This window comes from Sclerotinia sclerotiorum, genomic scaffold (genome assembly GCF_000146945.2).
Source record: "Sclerotinia sclerotiorum 1980 UF-70 scaffold_15 genomic scaffold, whole genome shotgun sequence".
Taxonomy (NCBI): Eukaryota; Fungi; Ascomycota; class Leotiomycetes; order Helotiales; family Sclerotiniaceae; genus Sclerotinia; species Sclerotinia sclerotiorum.
The window spans coordinates 33,697-50,223 of record NW_001820821.1 but is presented as its reverse complement, the minus strand read 5'-3'; the positions used below and the strand labels follow the sequence as shown (position 1 = coordinate 50,223).

At 42.7% G+C, this 16,527-nt stretch overlaps 7 protein-coding genes across 7 annotated transcripts; 2 read left to right on the top strand and 5 right to left on the bottom strand.

Annotated features, from left to right (window-relative positions):
* Window positions 1-25: 25 nt before the first annotated feature.
* On the bottom strand, window positions 26-2,204 carry SS1G_10074 (hypothetical protein; the record flags this gene model as incomplete). The annotated part of the gene is made up of 3 exons (XM_001588477.1): window positions 26-968; window positions 1,132-1,284; window positions 1,336-2,204. The coding sequence occupies 3 exons, from the start codon at window positions 2,202-2,204 to the stop codon at window positions 26-28; spliced, it is 1,965 nt and encodes a 654-aa protein (XP_001588527.1).
* A 1,674-nt stretch (window positions 2,205-3,878) lies between these two features.
* Window positions 3,879-4,383, bottom strand: SS1G_10073 (predicted protein; the record flags this gene model as incomplete). The annotated part of the gene is made up of 3 exons (XM_001588476.1): window positions 3,879-4,030; window positions 4,101-4,167; window positions 4,378-4,383. The coding sequence occupies 3 exons, from the start codon at window positions 4,381-4,383 to the stop codon at window positions 3,879-3,881; spliced, it is 225 nt and encodes a 74-aa protein (XP_001588526.1).
* A 958-nt stretch (window positions 4,384-5,341) lies between these two features.
* On the bottom strand, window positions 5,342-7,037 carry SS1G_10072 (predicted protein; the record flags this gene model as incomplete). Its single annotated transcript, XM_001588475.1, has 7 exons — window positions 5,342-5,448; window positions 5,547-5,592; window positions 5,896-6,032; window positions 6,281-6,391; window positions 6,516-6,705; window positions 6,845-6,925; window positions 6,975-7,037. The coding sequence occupies 7 exons, from the start codon at window positions 7,035-7,037 to the stop codon at window positions 5,342-5,344; spliced, it is 735 nt and encodes a 244-aa protein (XP_001588525.1).
* Window positions 7,038-9,460: 2,423 nt separating this feature from the next.
* SS1G_10071 (hypothetical protein) lies at window positions 9,461-10,660 on the top strand (the record flags this gene model as incomplete). Its single annotated transcript, XM_001588474.1, has 2 exons — window positions 9,461-9,936; window positions 9,991-10,660. 2 exons carry the CDS (start codon window positions 9,461-9,463, stop codon window positions 10,658-10,660), a joined length of 1,146 nt encoding a protein of 381 aa, XP_001588524.1.
* An 817-nt stretch (window positions 10,661-11,477) lies between these two features.
* SS1G_10070 (hypothetical protein) lies at window positions 11,478-13,592 on the bottom strand (the record flags this gene model as incomplete). The annotated part of the gene is made up of 7 exons (XM_001588473.1): window positions 11,478-11,512; window positions 11,552-11,628; window positions 11,765-11,840; window positions 12,321-12,488; window positions 12,684-12,771; window positions 12,891-13,392; window positions 13,468-13,592. 7 exons carry the CDS (start codon window positions 13,590-13,592, stop codon window positions 11,478-11,480), a joined length of 1,071 nt encoding a protein of 356 aa, XP_001588523.1.
* Window positions 13,593-13,939: 347 nt separating this feature from the next.
* SS1G_10069 (hypothetical protein) lies at window positions 13,940-14,700 on the bottom strand (the record flags this gene model as incomplete). The annotated part of the gene is made up of 2 exons (XM_001588472.1): window positions 13,940-14,462; window positions 14,519-14,700. The coding sequence occupies 2 exons, from the start codon at window positions 14,698-14,700 to the stop codon at window positions 13,940-13,942; spliced, it is 705 nt and encodes a 234-aa protein (XP_001588522.1).
* Window positions 14,701-15,367: 667 nt separating this feature from the next.
* Window positions 15,368-16,267, top strand: SS1G_10068 (hypothetical protein; the record flags this gene model as incomplete). Its single annotated transcript, XM_001588471.1, has 2 exons — window positions 15,368-15,583; window positions 15,638-16,267. The coding sequence occupies 2 exons, from the start codon at window positions 15,368-15,370 to the stop codon at window positions 16,265-16,267; spliced, it is 846 nt and encodes a 281-aa protein (XP_001588521.1).
* Between the last annotated feature and the right edge of the window lie 260 nt (window positions 16,268-16,527).

Here is a 16,527-nt window from a genome sequence, read left to right as displayed (position 1 = left end):
CCATCTCCCCACCTCCTCATCACATTCAAAAATTCTTTCCAGTATACGGACTCTGCACACTAGCAAACCCTTGTGGGCATGCCCGTCCAATCGGCGCACTACCACTCCTTATATAACAGACCTTAGCCTCCGCACACGCATCACTCGTACAATTAGGACTTTTGACCGAACTCTTCCCTTGATACGTATTAAAGACCTCCACTAACGTCTTATTAACCTCCATAGCTTCTGTAACCTGGTGCCAAAACGTTGCGTTGAGTGGTGCATCTTCAGGCCAAGAAATGGAAGGCCCGTACGTGGCTCGTGTAGAGTATTCGAATTGGTACGTAGGACCAGTCCCATTGAGATTAGAATATGAATTCACGTCTGAGTAGAAGGTGTATGCATCCATGACGTCGAAGGTTCCCGTGTCGATCTCGTACATTCGGAATCCTGAATTGAGATTGGTTAATGGGGTTACGCTGGGACCGATCCAGCCCGACATTAAAGCAGTTGAGGAGTTTTGGACTGTTGCGTTGTTTGTATAGTATATCATGACTTGATCTTCATGCGTGTGTCCAAAGAAGACGTTGGCAATAACGTGTGGCGAAAAACGGTCGACTATCTGATAGAAAAGATTTGTTGGATTAGGCAGTGGATTAGTTCCATCCCATCCGGACAATACGTGGCCGATGATCCATACCCTCTCTCCGGCATCTTCCGCCGCTTGAAGCTCATCTATCATAAACTTAAATGTGCCCGAAACGTCAGGATCTGTTGTATTAATGAAATTTAGGTAATTAGATCGGTACCAAAAATCGGTATTCATTGTGATTATTCGAAGTCCGAGATGTGTCTTGACTGAGTAGGCAGCGTAGTGGATAGCAGCTTCATCCGCATCTGCTTTACTCAACCACCCTTCATGCTGCCACAACGAGGAGACGTGGTCATAATTCCAGCTAAATTGTTTGCCAAGAGGACCAGGTAAGCTGTGGGGACTATCAATGTTCTCGGGGGTTGAATCATGATTTCCCAGCACGGGGAAGATTGGATTTTTTATGTATGATTTCAGGATTGAAAAGATGCTGGTCTCGGTATATTCGACATAAGCACGTGACATCTGGTTTTGAGGATCGTGGGAAACGAGATCACCTAGCAAAACGGTTAATGAGAATTCCAGAGATAGGTTTGGTAGAAATACCTGTATATATTGTGAATGCAGGTTCAGAGCCAGGAACACCAGTACCAGTTAAAGCTCCAATGGATTGTAAAGCTGCGAGCGCAAGGAAATATGGAGTATCGCATCTGCAAATTCGTTATTCGGTTATTCCAATGAAGCTTGGCAACGGAACTTACTTGTAAGACCCGTATAATGGCGCAGGAAAGACTGCTGGAGAGGTAGGAGCATTTGTGTATCTACAACACATACCGGAAGAACAACTAGCTTCTGAGGCAACTTGGTACCTGGGATCAAGATGGAAATCTGAAAGATGGAGGACCTTCTTTCGCTTTCCACTTGGTTTTGGGGCTTTTGCCTTGATTGGCTTTGGTTTCCACAAGCCAGTAGTATTCAGCGTTATCGCAGTGGGAGTTGGACAATAAGAAGTGCTTAGAGAGCTGCAAATATATTGTCCGTCTGAGCCACTAACGTTGGCGAATGACAGAACTTGAGTCCATATTGCACCCCAGCTCCCGGGTGCATAATTGTTCTTGCAGGCCGTGTTTTTTGCAAAGCCCGTGGCTTGACACAACGAAACTAAAGCATCGGGTACATATAATGGTGCCTGTTGTGCGAGTAATTTTCCAACTTTCAAAGCAGCAATGCATTTCGTACAATTGCTAGAGAACGCGGTATCATTAAAGATGATGTCCTTAATCTCATTTAGCGCATTTTGAACCAGGGTTTCGGGAGGTGTATTATTTAAGTTGCCGACGGCTTCTGGAAAGTAAACTGGATCGCCGACTGCAGTTGGTATGGTCGTAGGATCGGTCAGGTTCAGAGGATAAGTGATGTTCAATATCGGATCGTAAAGAGCAGGCTGAGGCTCAGAAGTTGCAGCTGGCTTTAAGTAATAACTCGAGAATACTGAAGTAGGAAAAGCAGATGGGACAACAAAAGATGGTGCACCTGGCAACTGAGCTCGTGCTGGCAATCCAGCTTGAGCTTGGGTTGAATCAAAGAGGTAGCCAGCCGATATCAAGGCTGGAAGGATTTTTTTGGCCATCTCTCGCAGATGACAGATTAAAGAATATGAATGATCTGCGAATCCAATAATTCAAGAATCTTTGGCAAATGGTCAAGCAAATTGAAGTGATGAGAACTCGACAGAGTACCGACTTCCTCGCTTGGGGAGTAGAAGAATTGAAGGACTTTTATATAGATAACAATCAACCGCCAAAGCTGCCAGCCACGCAATATGAACTTTGAAAGTGTACGCACAAATGGAGACAAGAAAAATGCACAAGATTAAGTAGTAGGATCTACCGGTACCGGTATCTAACGGTGCGGAGTAAACGTGGGCTAACGATTGGTCGCGGGGGAGGTTACGTGCAGAATCTTGCCAAGACGTCCCTATCAGATAGACGAAAGATAGGACGTAGCCCTCTGCAGTCCAACACATTGATTCAAAAAAACTCTTAATGAATGAACTTACATTTCCTCTATCAAAAATGTGCATTGACACAGTTGAATTGATTTTAAGAGCTGCTATGTACATTGCAAGATATTTTTTGACATTGACAGTTTCCGCATAGGTTACCGTTGCTAGGGTCTACGGCAGCCTCTTAGAGAAGATGAAAGCACCGAACGCGGGGGGAGAGACTTTCAATTCTAATAATAATCTATTACTTTATCACTTATCTTAGAGGCATTTAGCTTGTCAAGAAACCAGTTATCTCTTGACAGCCTTTCCTAAACAGTTTTAGGGCCTTGATAATTTTTTTCTAGTTTGATTTAAGTGTAGCTTTTTGAATAATTAGAATCGTTTTATTTAATTGGTGGATTTGCTGATTTTATTGAAATAAAAGTATGTTTTTGATATATTTTATTTATATCTATATTAAAAAATATTTATAGATGAACATAAGAAAAAGGATTACTTCATTATTAAATACATCTCTTATAGAAACGAGATTGATTACTTTCGATCAGAATTAATCAACTCCAAACTTCCAAAGGCCTTTTGAGTGGATCAAGGATATAGTTAGTTTATCTTTCAACTAAATACCTCTATTTCAAAAATAGCTGGTTACAAAACACGTGTGTTGATATGAGTGGTGTGTGTGCTGTGCTATCTTGAAAGTCTTATCCAACTCGAGCTCCGCAACAGCTAGCAGATCCACCAAAGCATAGTTTGGACGGCGAAAACCAAATCACATAAAAATCACATTCGTTAGGTCGATGAGTTTATGGTAATTTAGGACGTGGGAAACATTTTGCAAGATTGTGTGCTAAAAGTCAGCTAGCTAGGAGCCTCCAAGTGCAAATGCTCCTTGTCCTATCAAAAACATCAATCCTTCCAATGTCTGAAGTTACTGTGCAGGATATCACTGATAGTCATGCACTTTTAGTCGTGAAGGAACGTTAGATCCATCTCTATAGTTTCGAATCAACTTCAAATTTTCCCAATCTATGCTCCGTCGACAAGAACCAATTTTCATGCTGTTCAGCAACGTCCGTTATGATCTGCGTTACATCACCACGGTCATAGTGCTACCAAAATTCGGGCATGGTCATATCAGCATGATACTTGAAATCATACACATACACTGGTTCATGCTTTCGTTCCACTATATAGACTTACAATGCATTAAATGGCTGCTTCTCTAGTCCCAGTAGCATCGCATTGTTCCGGGTCTTCCTGAGAGAGGCCGGACTATTGAGTGAGTGTCTTATGGTATCACTTGCCGAGGAGACTTCGTTGCTTGAAATGTGCTTTGTCTGTCCCATAAAATTTGACGATCTCTTGAGCGAAAGATGGTTCTGGACAACTTGTCGAACATGGGCGACCAAGAGATCCGTCATATGCATCTACAATCAATATGGTGGCACCTAGAACCTCTCATTGACTACACTGTTCAGTCCTTGAGGAAAATCATCAACTGAATCTCTTTTCACTTACCGGTAGCGCGTACAGCACCGGAAATGAAAGCCACGTTTCTTTTCTGAGGCGACCGGAACTCCCCGGCCTAACTACTAGCAATGGCCATCAATAAACTCCAGAAGCTCTATTCACAATGTATCAGATTTTTCTGGTATCACTTGCGTGTTTTTCATGCACCTCCTTCATATTGATATCCCTAAATGTATCGCAGTATAATCTAGATGGTGAGATAGCGCACGATATCTGCCAGTGCGATAGAGTATGGGATGATATATGATCCCCATGATAATCAAACTTCCATTGTGAGCCTTATGATCAATTTCCCTGTGATTTACTTGTAAACAACTTTCTTCCCATCCCTTTTCTTATATTTCATCTTCAACCTCACTTGATTCTGCTCTAATGGTATCTGCTACGCCTCATTTAATCCGAAGTCTTGAGGTATTTGGAATCATATCTATTCTAGTTCCAATCCATTCATGAGAATGCGCACCTCTTAAGGTATTTGACTTTCCCAGCCGCCGATGCGTAAAGAGTGTGTGCCAAGCGGCGTTAGAATGGCATTTTGAAAACCTATGCCGGACAAAATATCTATGATGCATGATGCAGCGTTCCAATGAAATTAAGATATTCATGGTCTATTGCTCATATGGATTGAAATATTGATGACTTGGTGTTGTGGTCTTGAGTATTGATATTGCATTTGTTCAATTCTAGTTTAGTATTGATGACTTATTCAAATCAAAGAATAACATTGTTGTGCCGATTCTAGCTCTTGCCAACCCCCTTCATTTCTCGCTTACGTGGAGGAGTTTGTTTTAAGGAGAGATTTGTACTAAATATGAGTACTTCCTTGGAGTTGACACTATCTAATTTGAGATCGAAAAAAAGTTTCGAGGTGCATAAGGTAGAATGCCAGCTCTTAGAAAATATTCTAACCTAGTAAATTTGGAAGAAGTGATTGCGTAAGTACATAGTGATGGCCAGGAATGACCGGGAATCTCCGTGAGTGATGCTTTCGTGTGACAATTTACTCCCATGTTTATCAATGTTTCTCGATTACTTTCTGATCACGCACGGTTTTATGGAACAATGCTCTTGCTCTCATGTACCTTGCCATATACCCTTTGTTAATAACTTAACTGTCAATCTAGTCGAACGACGACAACATGTGGGAAACAAATGTAGCTGGCTAATATCTTCCACCGACGGTCGTGCGCTTGAGGGAAATCAAAGTTTTTAATCCATTTCTTGTACCGCTATGGGAGTTCTCCGAGCAATTTCTCAATTAACTTTGCTCCATTGGAAAAACCCGAATGTAACCCAATGTAATGCTCGCCACAAACTGTGATCGAGTCAAGATAAACTATGAGTTTTGAGTTTCTGCTAATTACACCAAGAAATTTCAGAGAAACTAAAGTAGCTTTTATACATGAAGCTTTTGATATAACCATTCACGCTGACATGATTTCTTGATAACCTTTTGCTCCACCGAGTAGTTGATATTCAGCTCCATCAAATTATGTTACAGGGTCTGGCTATATTGCATTCTACATAGTCTCAGTATATCAGCATTCGTTATCAAGAAGCAGCTTTAAGCAAATCCCAGTTTGGACATTTAGAACACTTATGTTAGACAAATCTGACGGAATTCGAGCTTTGAGTTTCTACTAAGCTCGCCATCCAGCAAAAGGACAGATTTCTGGTAAGTATGATGTGCAATCGTGGTGTGCCGAACCGTCCTGACAGCAGAATTTAATAGGTTTTTTGGGCCAACTATTCAAATTTGAGTGCGGAAAAAAAGCAGATTCACTGAGTTAGGAATCCTGGGCAGTGGCTCAACTGCAGTGTGAACTTTGGGATTAGATTGTCCGCACTTTCCTTTCAAATTGAACGCGTCCTCACTTTCTCCACTCGAGTGCAGGTTGAGTTCAAAAGTTTTGGCTGACACTTGATTTCATTTAAGTTCACTCTAATAGTCTTTGTGGTCCAATAAATCACATCCTAGTCACAGAGACCGCAATCCGGACCTCAGACGGCGGGACTGATGACATACTAATAATTCAACCTAGCTTGACATTTCCATTGGTGAGTCGTGAGAAAATACCAAAAGTTTAAATGGTATGATTTGAGACTCGATATCCCATTCATTCTTCATCGGTGCACAGGAACAGTTTGGGGAATCCTGACTTGCACACGATGACCCCATTCTTCAGCACCCTCGAGCCTCCTGTCTATGACTCGTAGCTTCATAAATGGGGGTCTCGATAATTTGAATGTATATTTCATGTTGAAGAACTTCGGATATTCTGTATTCATTTGAAGTTTCAATAGTTGCTTATATTAAGCCATACAAGGGAATATCCAAAGGCTTATTTGTTCGAAATCTACGGACAATCAACATAGCAAAACCTTATTCGTAAACTTGACTACTTTGGCCAATAAACTTTCGGGCCGTAGACTCGCAGCTTTTGAGTTTTCGGCTAAGAGCTGATAGTTCTCTCGCAATCCCCAGATTTACTGAGTTGCCGACTTTGGGCCGTGTACGGTCCATTGGTATCACCTTGGCGGGCAGAAGAACAACTGAAATAACAATCCCCAATCCCCATCTTTGCCGGCATGGCTACGGGTGATGGAATTTTTATGTCCACCACAAACTGCAGGTGATCGAACACTATCGATTTCGATCGGTTGAACTTCAGCAAAGAGAGGAAATAACAAAAATAAGCGCTCTAGAATCTATTTCAACTATAATAACTTACCTTCTTTAACACACCAAACTTTAGCTCCAGGTACTTTTTGCAGCACTTGCTGGTCGCGACGTATACGACGTATACATCAACCTATATTTGAGTGTCTGTGGGGAGATTTTGAGCCCCCTCTTCACCTGACCCGTTTTCCAGACCACCACTTATCTTGGCCTATGCGTCTATTTGCTCCACACGATGTAACCATGATTCACATCAAATGAAACGACACCAAGGCTGAAATGAAGATACAAAATGGTTTGTTTTTGAGGCCGACGTCATCTTCAATGCTTTCTACTAAATGTGTTTGAATACCCTTAATCAGACACTATCTACGATTAAGTGTTGAGGGAGGTGCTTACGTTGTTTGCATATTTTATTCTGATCTCTTGCCAAAGAAGGGTCTCCATACTTCTTATACATTGACCCAAACACACTCTTGAAAAGGGTCTGGTTTTTTATCCTGTACCATAAATGAAGGGGGTGTGTTAGTACGTCTTACCTAGTTCACGTAACCATCAACCCTGTGAGATTAGCTATAGCTACTGTAATCCGTCCTTCCCGTTTTGCCGGAAATTATAAAATCTAACGTTAAAGCAACAACCAGGTTATTCCTCCTGTATTTGACGATGTCATGTGCAGAGAGTTGTATACTTTTCTAGCCGCACGATTAGCTCACGGACAAAGCCATCCATTTGAGGAACTTTAGCCACTAACCGGGCCGTCTTCTTGATTATGGCACAAACCCACTCTACACAACACTGCACTGCCTCAACTTGATAGATAGACCTAACCCCTAAACAGTGAGATTTCAACACTACATATATGCAAATGTAAGATCTTATGTATCTGATAATGTAATCAATCACAGGAGAAAAACATCAGTGTGTTCACAGGACTGTTAGTCAGCTTAGTCCATATATTCAATAAAATTAAAGCCCTGCTGATAATTAGTTCATGGATTGTCGGGGGAAGGAGCGTGGTGGATAAAGAGTCGAAGAACTCGTTGGTTAACTAGATCCGCAAAACTTTATGTGATCGTAATTTGAAACGGGCCAAGGGTGCCAAGGGTCCAAGCTCGTACATCCCCTGAATTTACCAGAACCTACAGGCTCTAGAGTGCACACCACAAGAACAAGGAGAATATTTTGGCTATTGTTATTTTCCTTTCCCGTTGCCCAGAACTTTAGCAACGTGGACGACACGGGTAAACGCGTTGCTAACTTTCTTGCTACCAGGACGGATTACATCTAAAGACTGCGCCTAATACTGCCGGCAATTATCCGTAGGTTATTGGCGGAGTTCTCCAGGTACTCTATTATATAATTTCCATTTGGCTTGGACAATTCATGAGATGAGACACGCAAGGATTTGACTTCTGGAATCATGCCATCGAAGACATTCGCGATATGATAAAACCCACAGTCCTATCGAGAAGATTGTGTCCCTGAGGATATCGTCGGTAATTGAGCAGAAAATTCCTATTTTAGCTCGCATTGTCCGACTAAGAGAGCCCACCTCAATCAAGATGGCAACCGTGTCGAATTAGGGATAGAAAATGGAGATTGCATCCCAATTCATCTATATTTACGCGATGTCACCCCCACAGTTGCCACATTACCTCATAATTGCAATCACCTGCAATATATTTCCATTTTTGAAGGATGTTCTTTGGATCTTTCTGTACAACGTTATTTGCCAAAAGCTTCCGGACCGTAGTTGCGGTTGCAGGAAGCATGTGCTAATGCACCGGTAGATATAGTTTCCCCGCCTCTGTCATTTGCAGAACCATTGTAGAACCGGGGATTTTAAAAATGGGAAGTACGGAGGTAAATGTACCTCCGTACAGAGGTAGATTCGTCCCTTGTCTTAGCTCTTCTATAGATTGGTTTGACTAGTCGTGTACCTTCCCTCGTTGAACATCTGCATAAGGTTAGTTGAGTTACAAAACGCCCACCAAGGTTGCTTTTTTCTTTCTCAATATTAAGATTATTGTGTTCAAAAGCTAAACCTGGTCCCATGCATACACTTAAAAATGAAGTGTGTCATATATTCTGCCGCGCGAGTAATGTTTCTTGAGCTCTCAAGTAAGAGGCGGCAACAGCCATTTTCAAAAGTCAATCTGAAGATTCTAAGCTGCATTCATACCTTGTTAGCACTCGTTTGGTGAATTAAAGTCATTTGGTGTATTCAAATCCCAAATGGATGTTTACAAGATGGTTCATCACATAAGAACCCGGTCTTGCCCATGCATGGATGATGGATAGTGTTACAAGCCCACCTTTCAAATAAGTGGCTAAGAAAGTAGTCCTTTCATCCCAACTTTCCAAGAACTGGTGGATACTTCGGGATGTTTTTAACGTGGTTCAGTTGGTGAAGGAATTCGAAGTTGTTCTGCAGTGCCGTACTGGAACCATCGAGTCCTCTCAGGTCCATCAAATTCCCACCGTAAATTCTTGGCCTACTATATTTTCTAATTAAGGGAGCCAAATAACCATTGTGAGTATATTGACTGGTAAGTTGCCAAAAGTTATATAACCAGCATGCAATTCCTGTATTAAGTTTATTTTTCTTCATCACAACCATCTCTCTTCACTTCTCAATACATACTACAAATTCTTTGACTTCACTATGAAGTCGTTCACTCTTTTCAGCGCTGCACTTGCAGCATGCGCACAAATCTCCGCCGCCATTTCAGTTCACGGAGCTGCCGAGGGATTCGCAAAGGGTGTTACTGGTGGTGGCTCAGCTACTCCAGTCTACCCAAAGACCAATGCTGAACTCGTTAACTACCTAAAAGATTCCGCCCCTCGCGTCATCGTCCTCAACAAGACCTTCAACTTCAGAGGAACTGAGGGTACCACAAGTGCAACTGGATGTGCTCCGTGGGGAACTGCAGCAAACTGCCAACTTGCCCTTGAAGGATCGGCTAAGTGGTGTACGAATTATCAGCCAAATGCTCCAAAGGTTAGTGTCAGCTATGACAACGCTGGTGTCCTCGGTATGACAGTCACTTCCCACAAGACTTTGATCGGTGAGGGCTCTGCCGGTGTCATCCAAGGAAAGGGTCTTCGTATGGTTTCTGGTGCTAGCAACATCATCATTCAGTGAGTACTTAGCCACAAGGTCTCGATAGATTTGTACTAACCTTGGGCTTTTAGAAACATCAAGATCGAAGAGCTCAACCCTAAGTACGTCTGGGGAGGTGACGCAATCACCATTAACGATGCTGATATGGTCTGGATTGACCGCGTCACCACCTACCACATCGGTCGTCAACACATTGTTCTTGGTACGCTCGCTTCCAACCGTGTTACTCTCTCCAACAACTACATCAACGGTGTCTCCGATTACTCTGCTACCTGCAATGGATACCATTACTGGGGTATCTACCTTGATGGTTCCAACGATATGGTCACCATGAAGGGTAACTACATTTACCACACCTCTGGACGTTCTCCCAAGGTTCAAGGAAACACCCTCCTCCACGCCGTTAACAACTACTGGTACGACAACGGTGGACACGCATTCGAGATCGGTACCGGCGCCTACGTTATTGCTGAGGGTAATGTCTTCCAAAACATCCCAACCGTTGCCGAGTCTCCAATCTCTGGTCAACTCTTCACTGCCCCCTCCACCAGCGCCAACGCCGCCTGCAAAAACTACCTCGGACACAACTGCGAGGTGAACGGTTTCGGTTCTTCAGGTACTTTCACCTCTTCCACTACCGGTTTCTTCTCCGATTTCTCCGGAAAGAACGTGGCTTCTGCAGCTGCCTACTCTACTGTCGTTTCCAGCGTTACCGCCAACGCTGGTTTCGGAAAGATTTAAATTATTTAATACCAGATTAATTGCCAGCGTGCAACAGGCGGGGGATACGATACAGGCGAGCGGGGTCGCTCGTCGAATTTTAAAGATTGGTTTCTTGGGCTTGGTTTCTTCGAGATGTATATATTTTTTGATTATTTGTAAATATCCAATTCTAGCTTTTTGCGGAAAACAACTTTCTATTGCTCAGTCATTCGCGTCTTTCGTGAAAACTCAATAAACAGGGTGTCTAAAGCTCCGACTACAATAATCGATATAAGCTTTCATACTTGGAGGGTTTTAGGTGTTTGGGTCTGGTTTGTTCTGGGGTTTCAACCTTCTATAATATCCCAACATGATTCATCATTTAGAATAATTTGGATGTTTCAATACTTAAATCAACATAGCTATTTGCAATCTAGTATATATGGTTTCGCTTTTATCTTTGCCGGTAAGTCTTTCAATCCGTTTAATCTATCCTTGAACCAGCGTTTTAGTATTGTGGAGTCTAGGAATGTCTCAGGGTCTGCTGAGAAAGCAAATAGCCGAAAACATTGTATGAGTGGTATAGCTTACAGCTCGGGAATGACCTAATTGCAGTGTAATAGTGGAACTTAAAGTATTTTTGAAGGTTAGCCGATGCTTATTATAATCTTAAGTAATTTAGTGGTAGGCGAAGATGTCCTTGTTCACAGATATTATCAGCAAGGAGTTGGGAGCAACCTGATGCTTTTGATATTAATACGCTTCATTGTCTCACCAATACTCGAATACTATTCACTACCTCTCTCACCCATTGTTTCTCTTTTCTATATATTTCTATGAGATGCGGATTCATACCTCATGGCTCTTCAAACACACTGGCCACATAACCTCCTGAACTCTACCTCAGCACTTTTCTTCCATCCCACATACTGTCACCAACAAATCCAAGCACCAAATCCAATGCTCTACCCACCACAAATGCAACAACAACGACATAACCCAACACCCTAATCCCAGTAAATTCATCACTAGCCACAAAACTTTTCATCCATCTCGAACACAGGCCATCCGAATCGTTGACTATCATTGACGAACTTGATCTCATAGCTATGAGCGCATATGCAACTCCACACATAGATATACACACAGCAAAAAGGAGGGTGAATGCGAGTAGAATTGGATATGAGGTGTGGAAATGCGAGGAGCAGCGCTTGCGTGCCTGAAAGCTTATCAACCAAAAGATTACAATGGCAGAGAAATAATGGGCATAAAACATACCATGCAGTATATTGTCTTTACCAACAGTTGCTAAAGTCATGGTTGCTACGTCGTTACTTCGTGCCTTTTTTTTTCTCCTTATCGCCGTCCGCTATCATTCTTTGCGCTTGACCAAGTGTTTTCCAATTTTGTTCGACATTTTCTTGTCATTTTCGATTTCCTCGGTCTTCCACTGTTTGTCGACTTCCATTGTTTGTGCATCTTCTTGAATCCCGGCGATCGATTTCCTCTGCCCATTTTGTCTCGTTTTTCTAATTTCTTCTGGCCCCGTATAAGTTTTACCATCACTCAAGTCATTCCAATTTTCTTTTGACGGCATGATATGTGGCTCGACAGACAAAATGAGAGTAAAGTTCGGAAAATGTAGCTGCATTAGATTTTCGCGACAGGTCTCTCTGTCTCTCAAATCTCCACACTTTACAGATCTCCTGAGGCATAAGATGATGCATGGTGATAGCTGGCTGACACCAATTTTGCCTTGGACCGTAAGACAATGTAGAGGGTTTGTCACCATTGATAAAGGGGTGAGATCCGGTCAGATTGATGCCTCGTTTATATAGCGCCTTTGCCAACGCCACATCGCCGCGGCCTGAGTGTGTCAGTTTCGCTAGTATATATAATTAAGCCTCGAATCGTTGATAGAAACGAAGAGGATTCCGGTGTGAGCCGGGCAAGAGGAAAAATCCCACATTCGCCATCCATCTTAACATCCCAGCTTGCTGCTAATCGTTTTGGCTGTTCTGGTCCTAGCAACATATTGATGGCGGAATTTGAAAGAATATACCCACTGCCCCCATGAGCAAATAAGTTTCTTCATGGATCAATCCTGCACCAAGGTAAAGAGGTTTTGTGAAGTCTAATTTCTTCAACCACTTTAGTAGTATCTGTCAGACCATGCATTGAAATGATGGGTGAGGGGACAAGACTTCAGTAACTGACAGTGATTAAATTCGGCCAAATGACATAAGTATCTGTCTCGATAAAAACATACCAATTTGCACGAGGTTTCATAAAATACGCCTCTTTCACCATATGAATGAACTTGTACTTGTCTATCATCCATCCCTATCTCCCATCTCCCATCTCCTTTTCCCTTCTCCTCTTTTAGTTCCGTAATATTTTGCCCGGCAATTTGGTAGCGATGAATATCGCGATATATTTTGAAGTCTGTGTTGGTCTCGCGAATCTTCTGATCAACCGATTTTAATGTGTCATGAATTGTAAATGGTCCGATGGTACTTTGCGAGTCGGAGAAGAACATTATATTCCTTTCTCGGAAATATCGTAGCATGGTTCCTAAATGTATGGCCAACTGCTGAACTTCTTGCGTACCCGTCCTCAGTAACACTACGATTCCTTGTTCGCGCAGATCATTCATGAACTTTCGCTCCGAGGAGTCATGGCCGCTGATAAGAGGAACATCTTCCACAGTAGGATGTGGACATTCAAGCTTTAGTGAGCCGGAGTTTGGATACGCCATCGGCTTTTGTACTCTGCACAATAATCATAACAGCCTTTGGAAGCGCTGTGTGGAATCGTTTGCAGTTGGGAATTCATTCTTCACATACTCAGCTAATTTAGATGGGCAGTCAATCTGTGGCAACATCGTAGCAGCACGCTGGTGGAAGTAGACGAAGAGGACGAATGATGCAAGAACGATTAGATTGAGACGCACTCCTCGGAGCAACGACATAATGACGGCGAGGAACAACAGTATTCATCTGGAATTAGGCAAGAGCTAGGAGTTAAAAATAGCCATGCAATGCATGAGACACAATCTAGGCCATATTGTGGTGAAATTTTTGCGAAGTAAGGGAATTCCGTTATTGGCAAAGATACGTCAAGGAATAAACTCCTGCATTCCAATATTGACGTTGAGGAAACAAAATGGAAATAGGGAGGTTCTATGACAGTGTAGGAGAAAACTTCTTTTCTTTTCAAAACAACTTAGATTGCATTTTTAGAAAACTATCTTTTTAGATTTCAACTTGTCCGAAAGATTCATAAACAACCCTTCAAGCCATTCAAAAGGTTAGAGAATCATGAACTTTCGAGGGCTTTCATGGGATTGGTGGCAAAGTCCCAAGTCTGCCACTCCCCTTCAGGTAGTTTACCCCTTAGAGGTAATCTTCCACCTTCCAAATTTCCTATACCTAATGTTCGATAAACTCCTTCTTTGATCCCTATTATTCCCCATTTCACAACGAACTCTTCTGCACGGCTGACGGAAAATTGAAGCGATAGCAGCTCCTGTAATTCTGCAGGTTCAACGGGGCGCTTTTTAGCAAGTTCGAACAAACGTGCAACGGTCCGAGGATAAATTGCGGCGAGGCCATCAATCACACCTGCCGCACCAAAATGCACAATAGGGCCAAGTTGTTGACCAAAGCCACTGAATACACGAAAGTTTTCGTGATCAATATCCGGCGTCAACGATACTTGCAAATGGTGTGAAACATTCCCGTGGGACATCTTACATCCCACAATGTTGGGATGTGCAGCGAGCTTCGTGTATGTATCGAGACTTATTGTGATATTGTTTGTAACTCCAGGATAATGATAGCTGGAGAGATAGCGAATTAGCTTCGGATGATTCTACAAGAGTGAGATATACATTACATTAAAATCGGAATAGGACTAGCATCTGCCACGATCTTGTACCATTCTTGAATGTTCTCTTGGTTCGCAGCAGGTCCAAAATATCCAGGCGCAAGAACAAGCCCCCATTGTGCACCGGCTTCTTTCGCATCTGCCAACCATTCCAATGCCTCGTTCAGAGAGTTCGTCAACACACCTGCCATAATTGGGTAGTCCGAGAAGCCTGCGGAAGTAAGCCCCTTTCGAACACCAGATATCAATTCGGATCGTTCAGTGCGTGAAAGATGGATAGCTTCTCCTGTGCTACCAAGAAGTACAAGCCCACGAATTCCATTTTTGGCAAGATGAATGCTGTGTTCAACTTGAGCCGGAACATCTACTGCTGCTTGAGTTGTGGAGAGTGGTATTGTTGAGGGCTTGAAGAAGGTTGGAACAGGAACAAAAACTCCCTCGGGAGGAACTTGAGGTTGCTTAGTCATCTTTGTTAATTGCTTGTCTTGAGGATTCGTACTCCAAAACTTCACTTCGATATACTCATTAATAACAAATGAAATGGAAACAGATGAGAGATACTTCTTATTCTTATTAGATTTTGACATCAAACAATATCACCATGCATTCATTTCATCATTCGGATCATTTGACTACTTGCGATCACGGAACTGCGTATATCCCCTCTGCACCACCAATGCAAACGGAAAAGCATAAAGCATACCCGGTCTGCCAGCTACGGATAAATGAAAAAGACATCATCGAGGCGTTATTGTTGTACCCACAGTAGCTCTAATTTTGTCCTTAAATTCTCGAATGTCTGCCACCATGTCACCCACCTAAGCAGACACATAAACAGTCTACCAGTTTCATTCCACCATGGCCCTTAATCGCTCCTTTAAGTTGAACTCAGGATATAGTATTCCGGCTGTTGGCTTGGGAACATGGCAGTCAAAACCAAACGAAGTCAAGGAAGCTGTCGCATTTGCGTTGAAATCAGGATATCGCCATATTGATGCAGCGGCAGTCTACGGAAATGAAACGGAAGTCGGAGAAGGTATCAAAGCATCAGGGATAGACAGGAAAGACATTTTTGTGAGCACTTACATCTTAACGCTTCGCTTATCAGGTGCTGATTTAGATGTATAGATCACTGGTAAATTGTGGAATACAGACCACAAGCCCGAAGATGTGGAGGAAGCGCTCGATAGAACATTACGAGATCTCCAGACGGATTATCTTGACCTTTATCTCATCCACTGGCCGGTTGCATTCCCAAAGTCTGAAGAGAGCTTTCCCGTTGATCCCAAAACCGAGGAAATCATTGTAATCGATGTCCCAATCAAAGACACATGGGCAGCAATGGAAGGTCTCGTGAAGAAGGGAAAGATCAGGAGTATTGGAGTTAGCAATTTCACCAGAGAAAAAGTCGAGACTCTGTTAAAAACTGCAACCATTCCACCAGCTGTCAACCAAATCGAGGCACACCCTTATTTGCAACAACCAGAACTGTTGGAGTGGCACAAATCTCAAAATATTGCAGTAGCGGCTTATAGTCCACTTGGCAACAATATCTACAACCTGCCCAAGGGCGTAGATGATCCTACCGTGCTTTCTGTGGCGAAAAGTCTTGGAAAACAGCCTGCTCAACTTCTTATTAGCTGGGCTGTTCAGAGAGGTACCATAGTTCTCCCAAAATCCGTTACACCGGAGCGTATAAAGGACAACTTCCAAGGTTTGTTATCCCCAGAAAATCAGACTTTAAGGGGTTTAAGCTAATTGTTTTCAGACTTTGAACTGCCAGAAGATGCATTTCAGAAAATATGCTCTCTGGACCGGAATCATCGTTACAACTTCCCTGCACGGCTCGGAGTGGATATCTTCGGTGAGGTTAGCCCGGAGAGTTTGAGGAAGAGTGTCGAAGATTGGAAAGAAGCCCAGAGAAAGTTGCGTGCCGCATGAATAGAATACTAGTTCCTCTCGAATAGCAAAATAGAAGCTCATTATTGGCCAATTCATTGAAATAAAATTCCCTGATC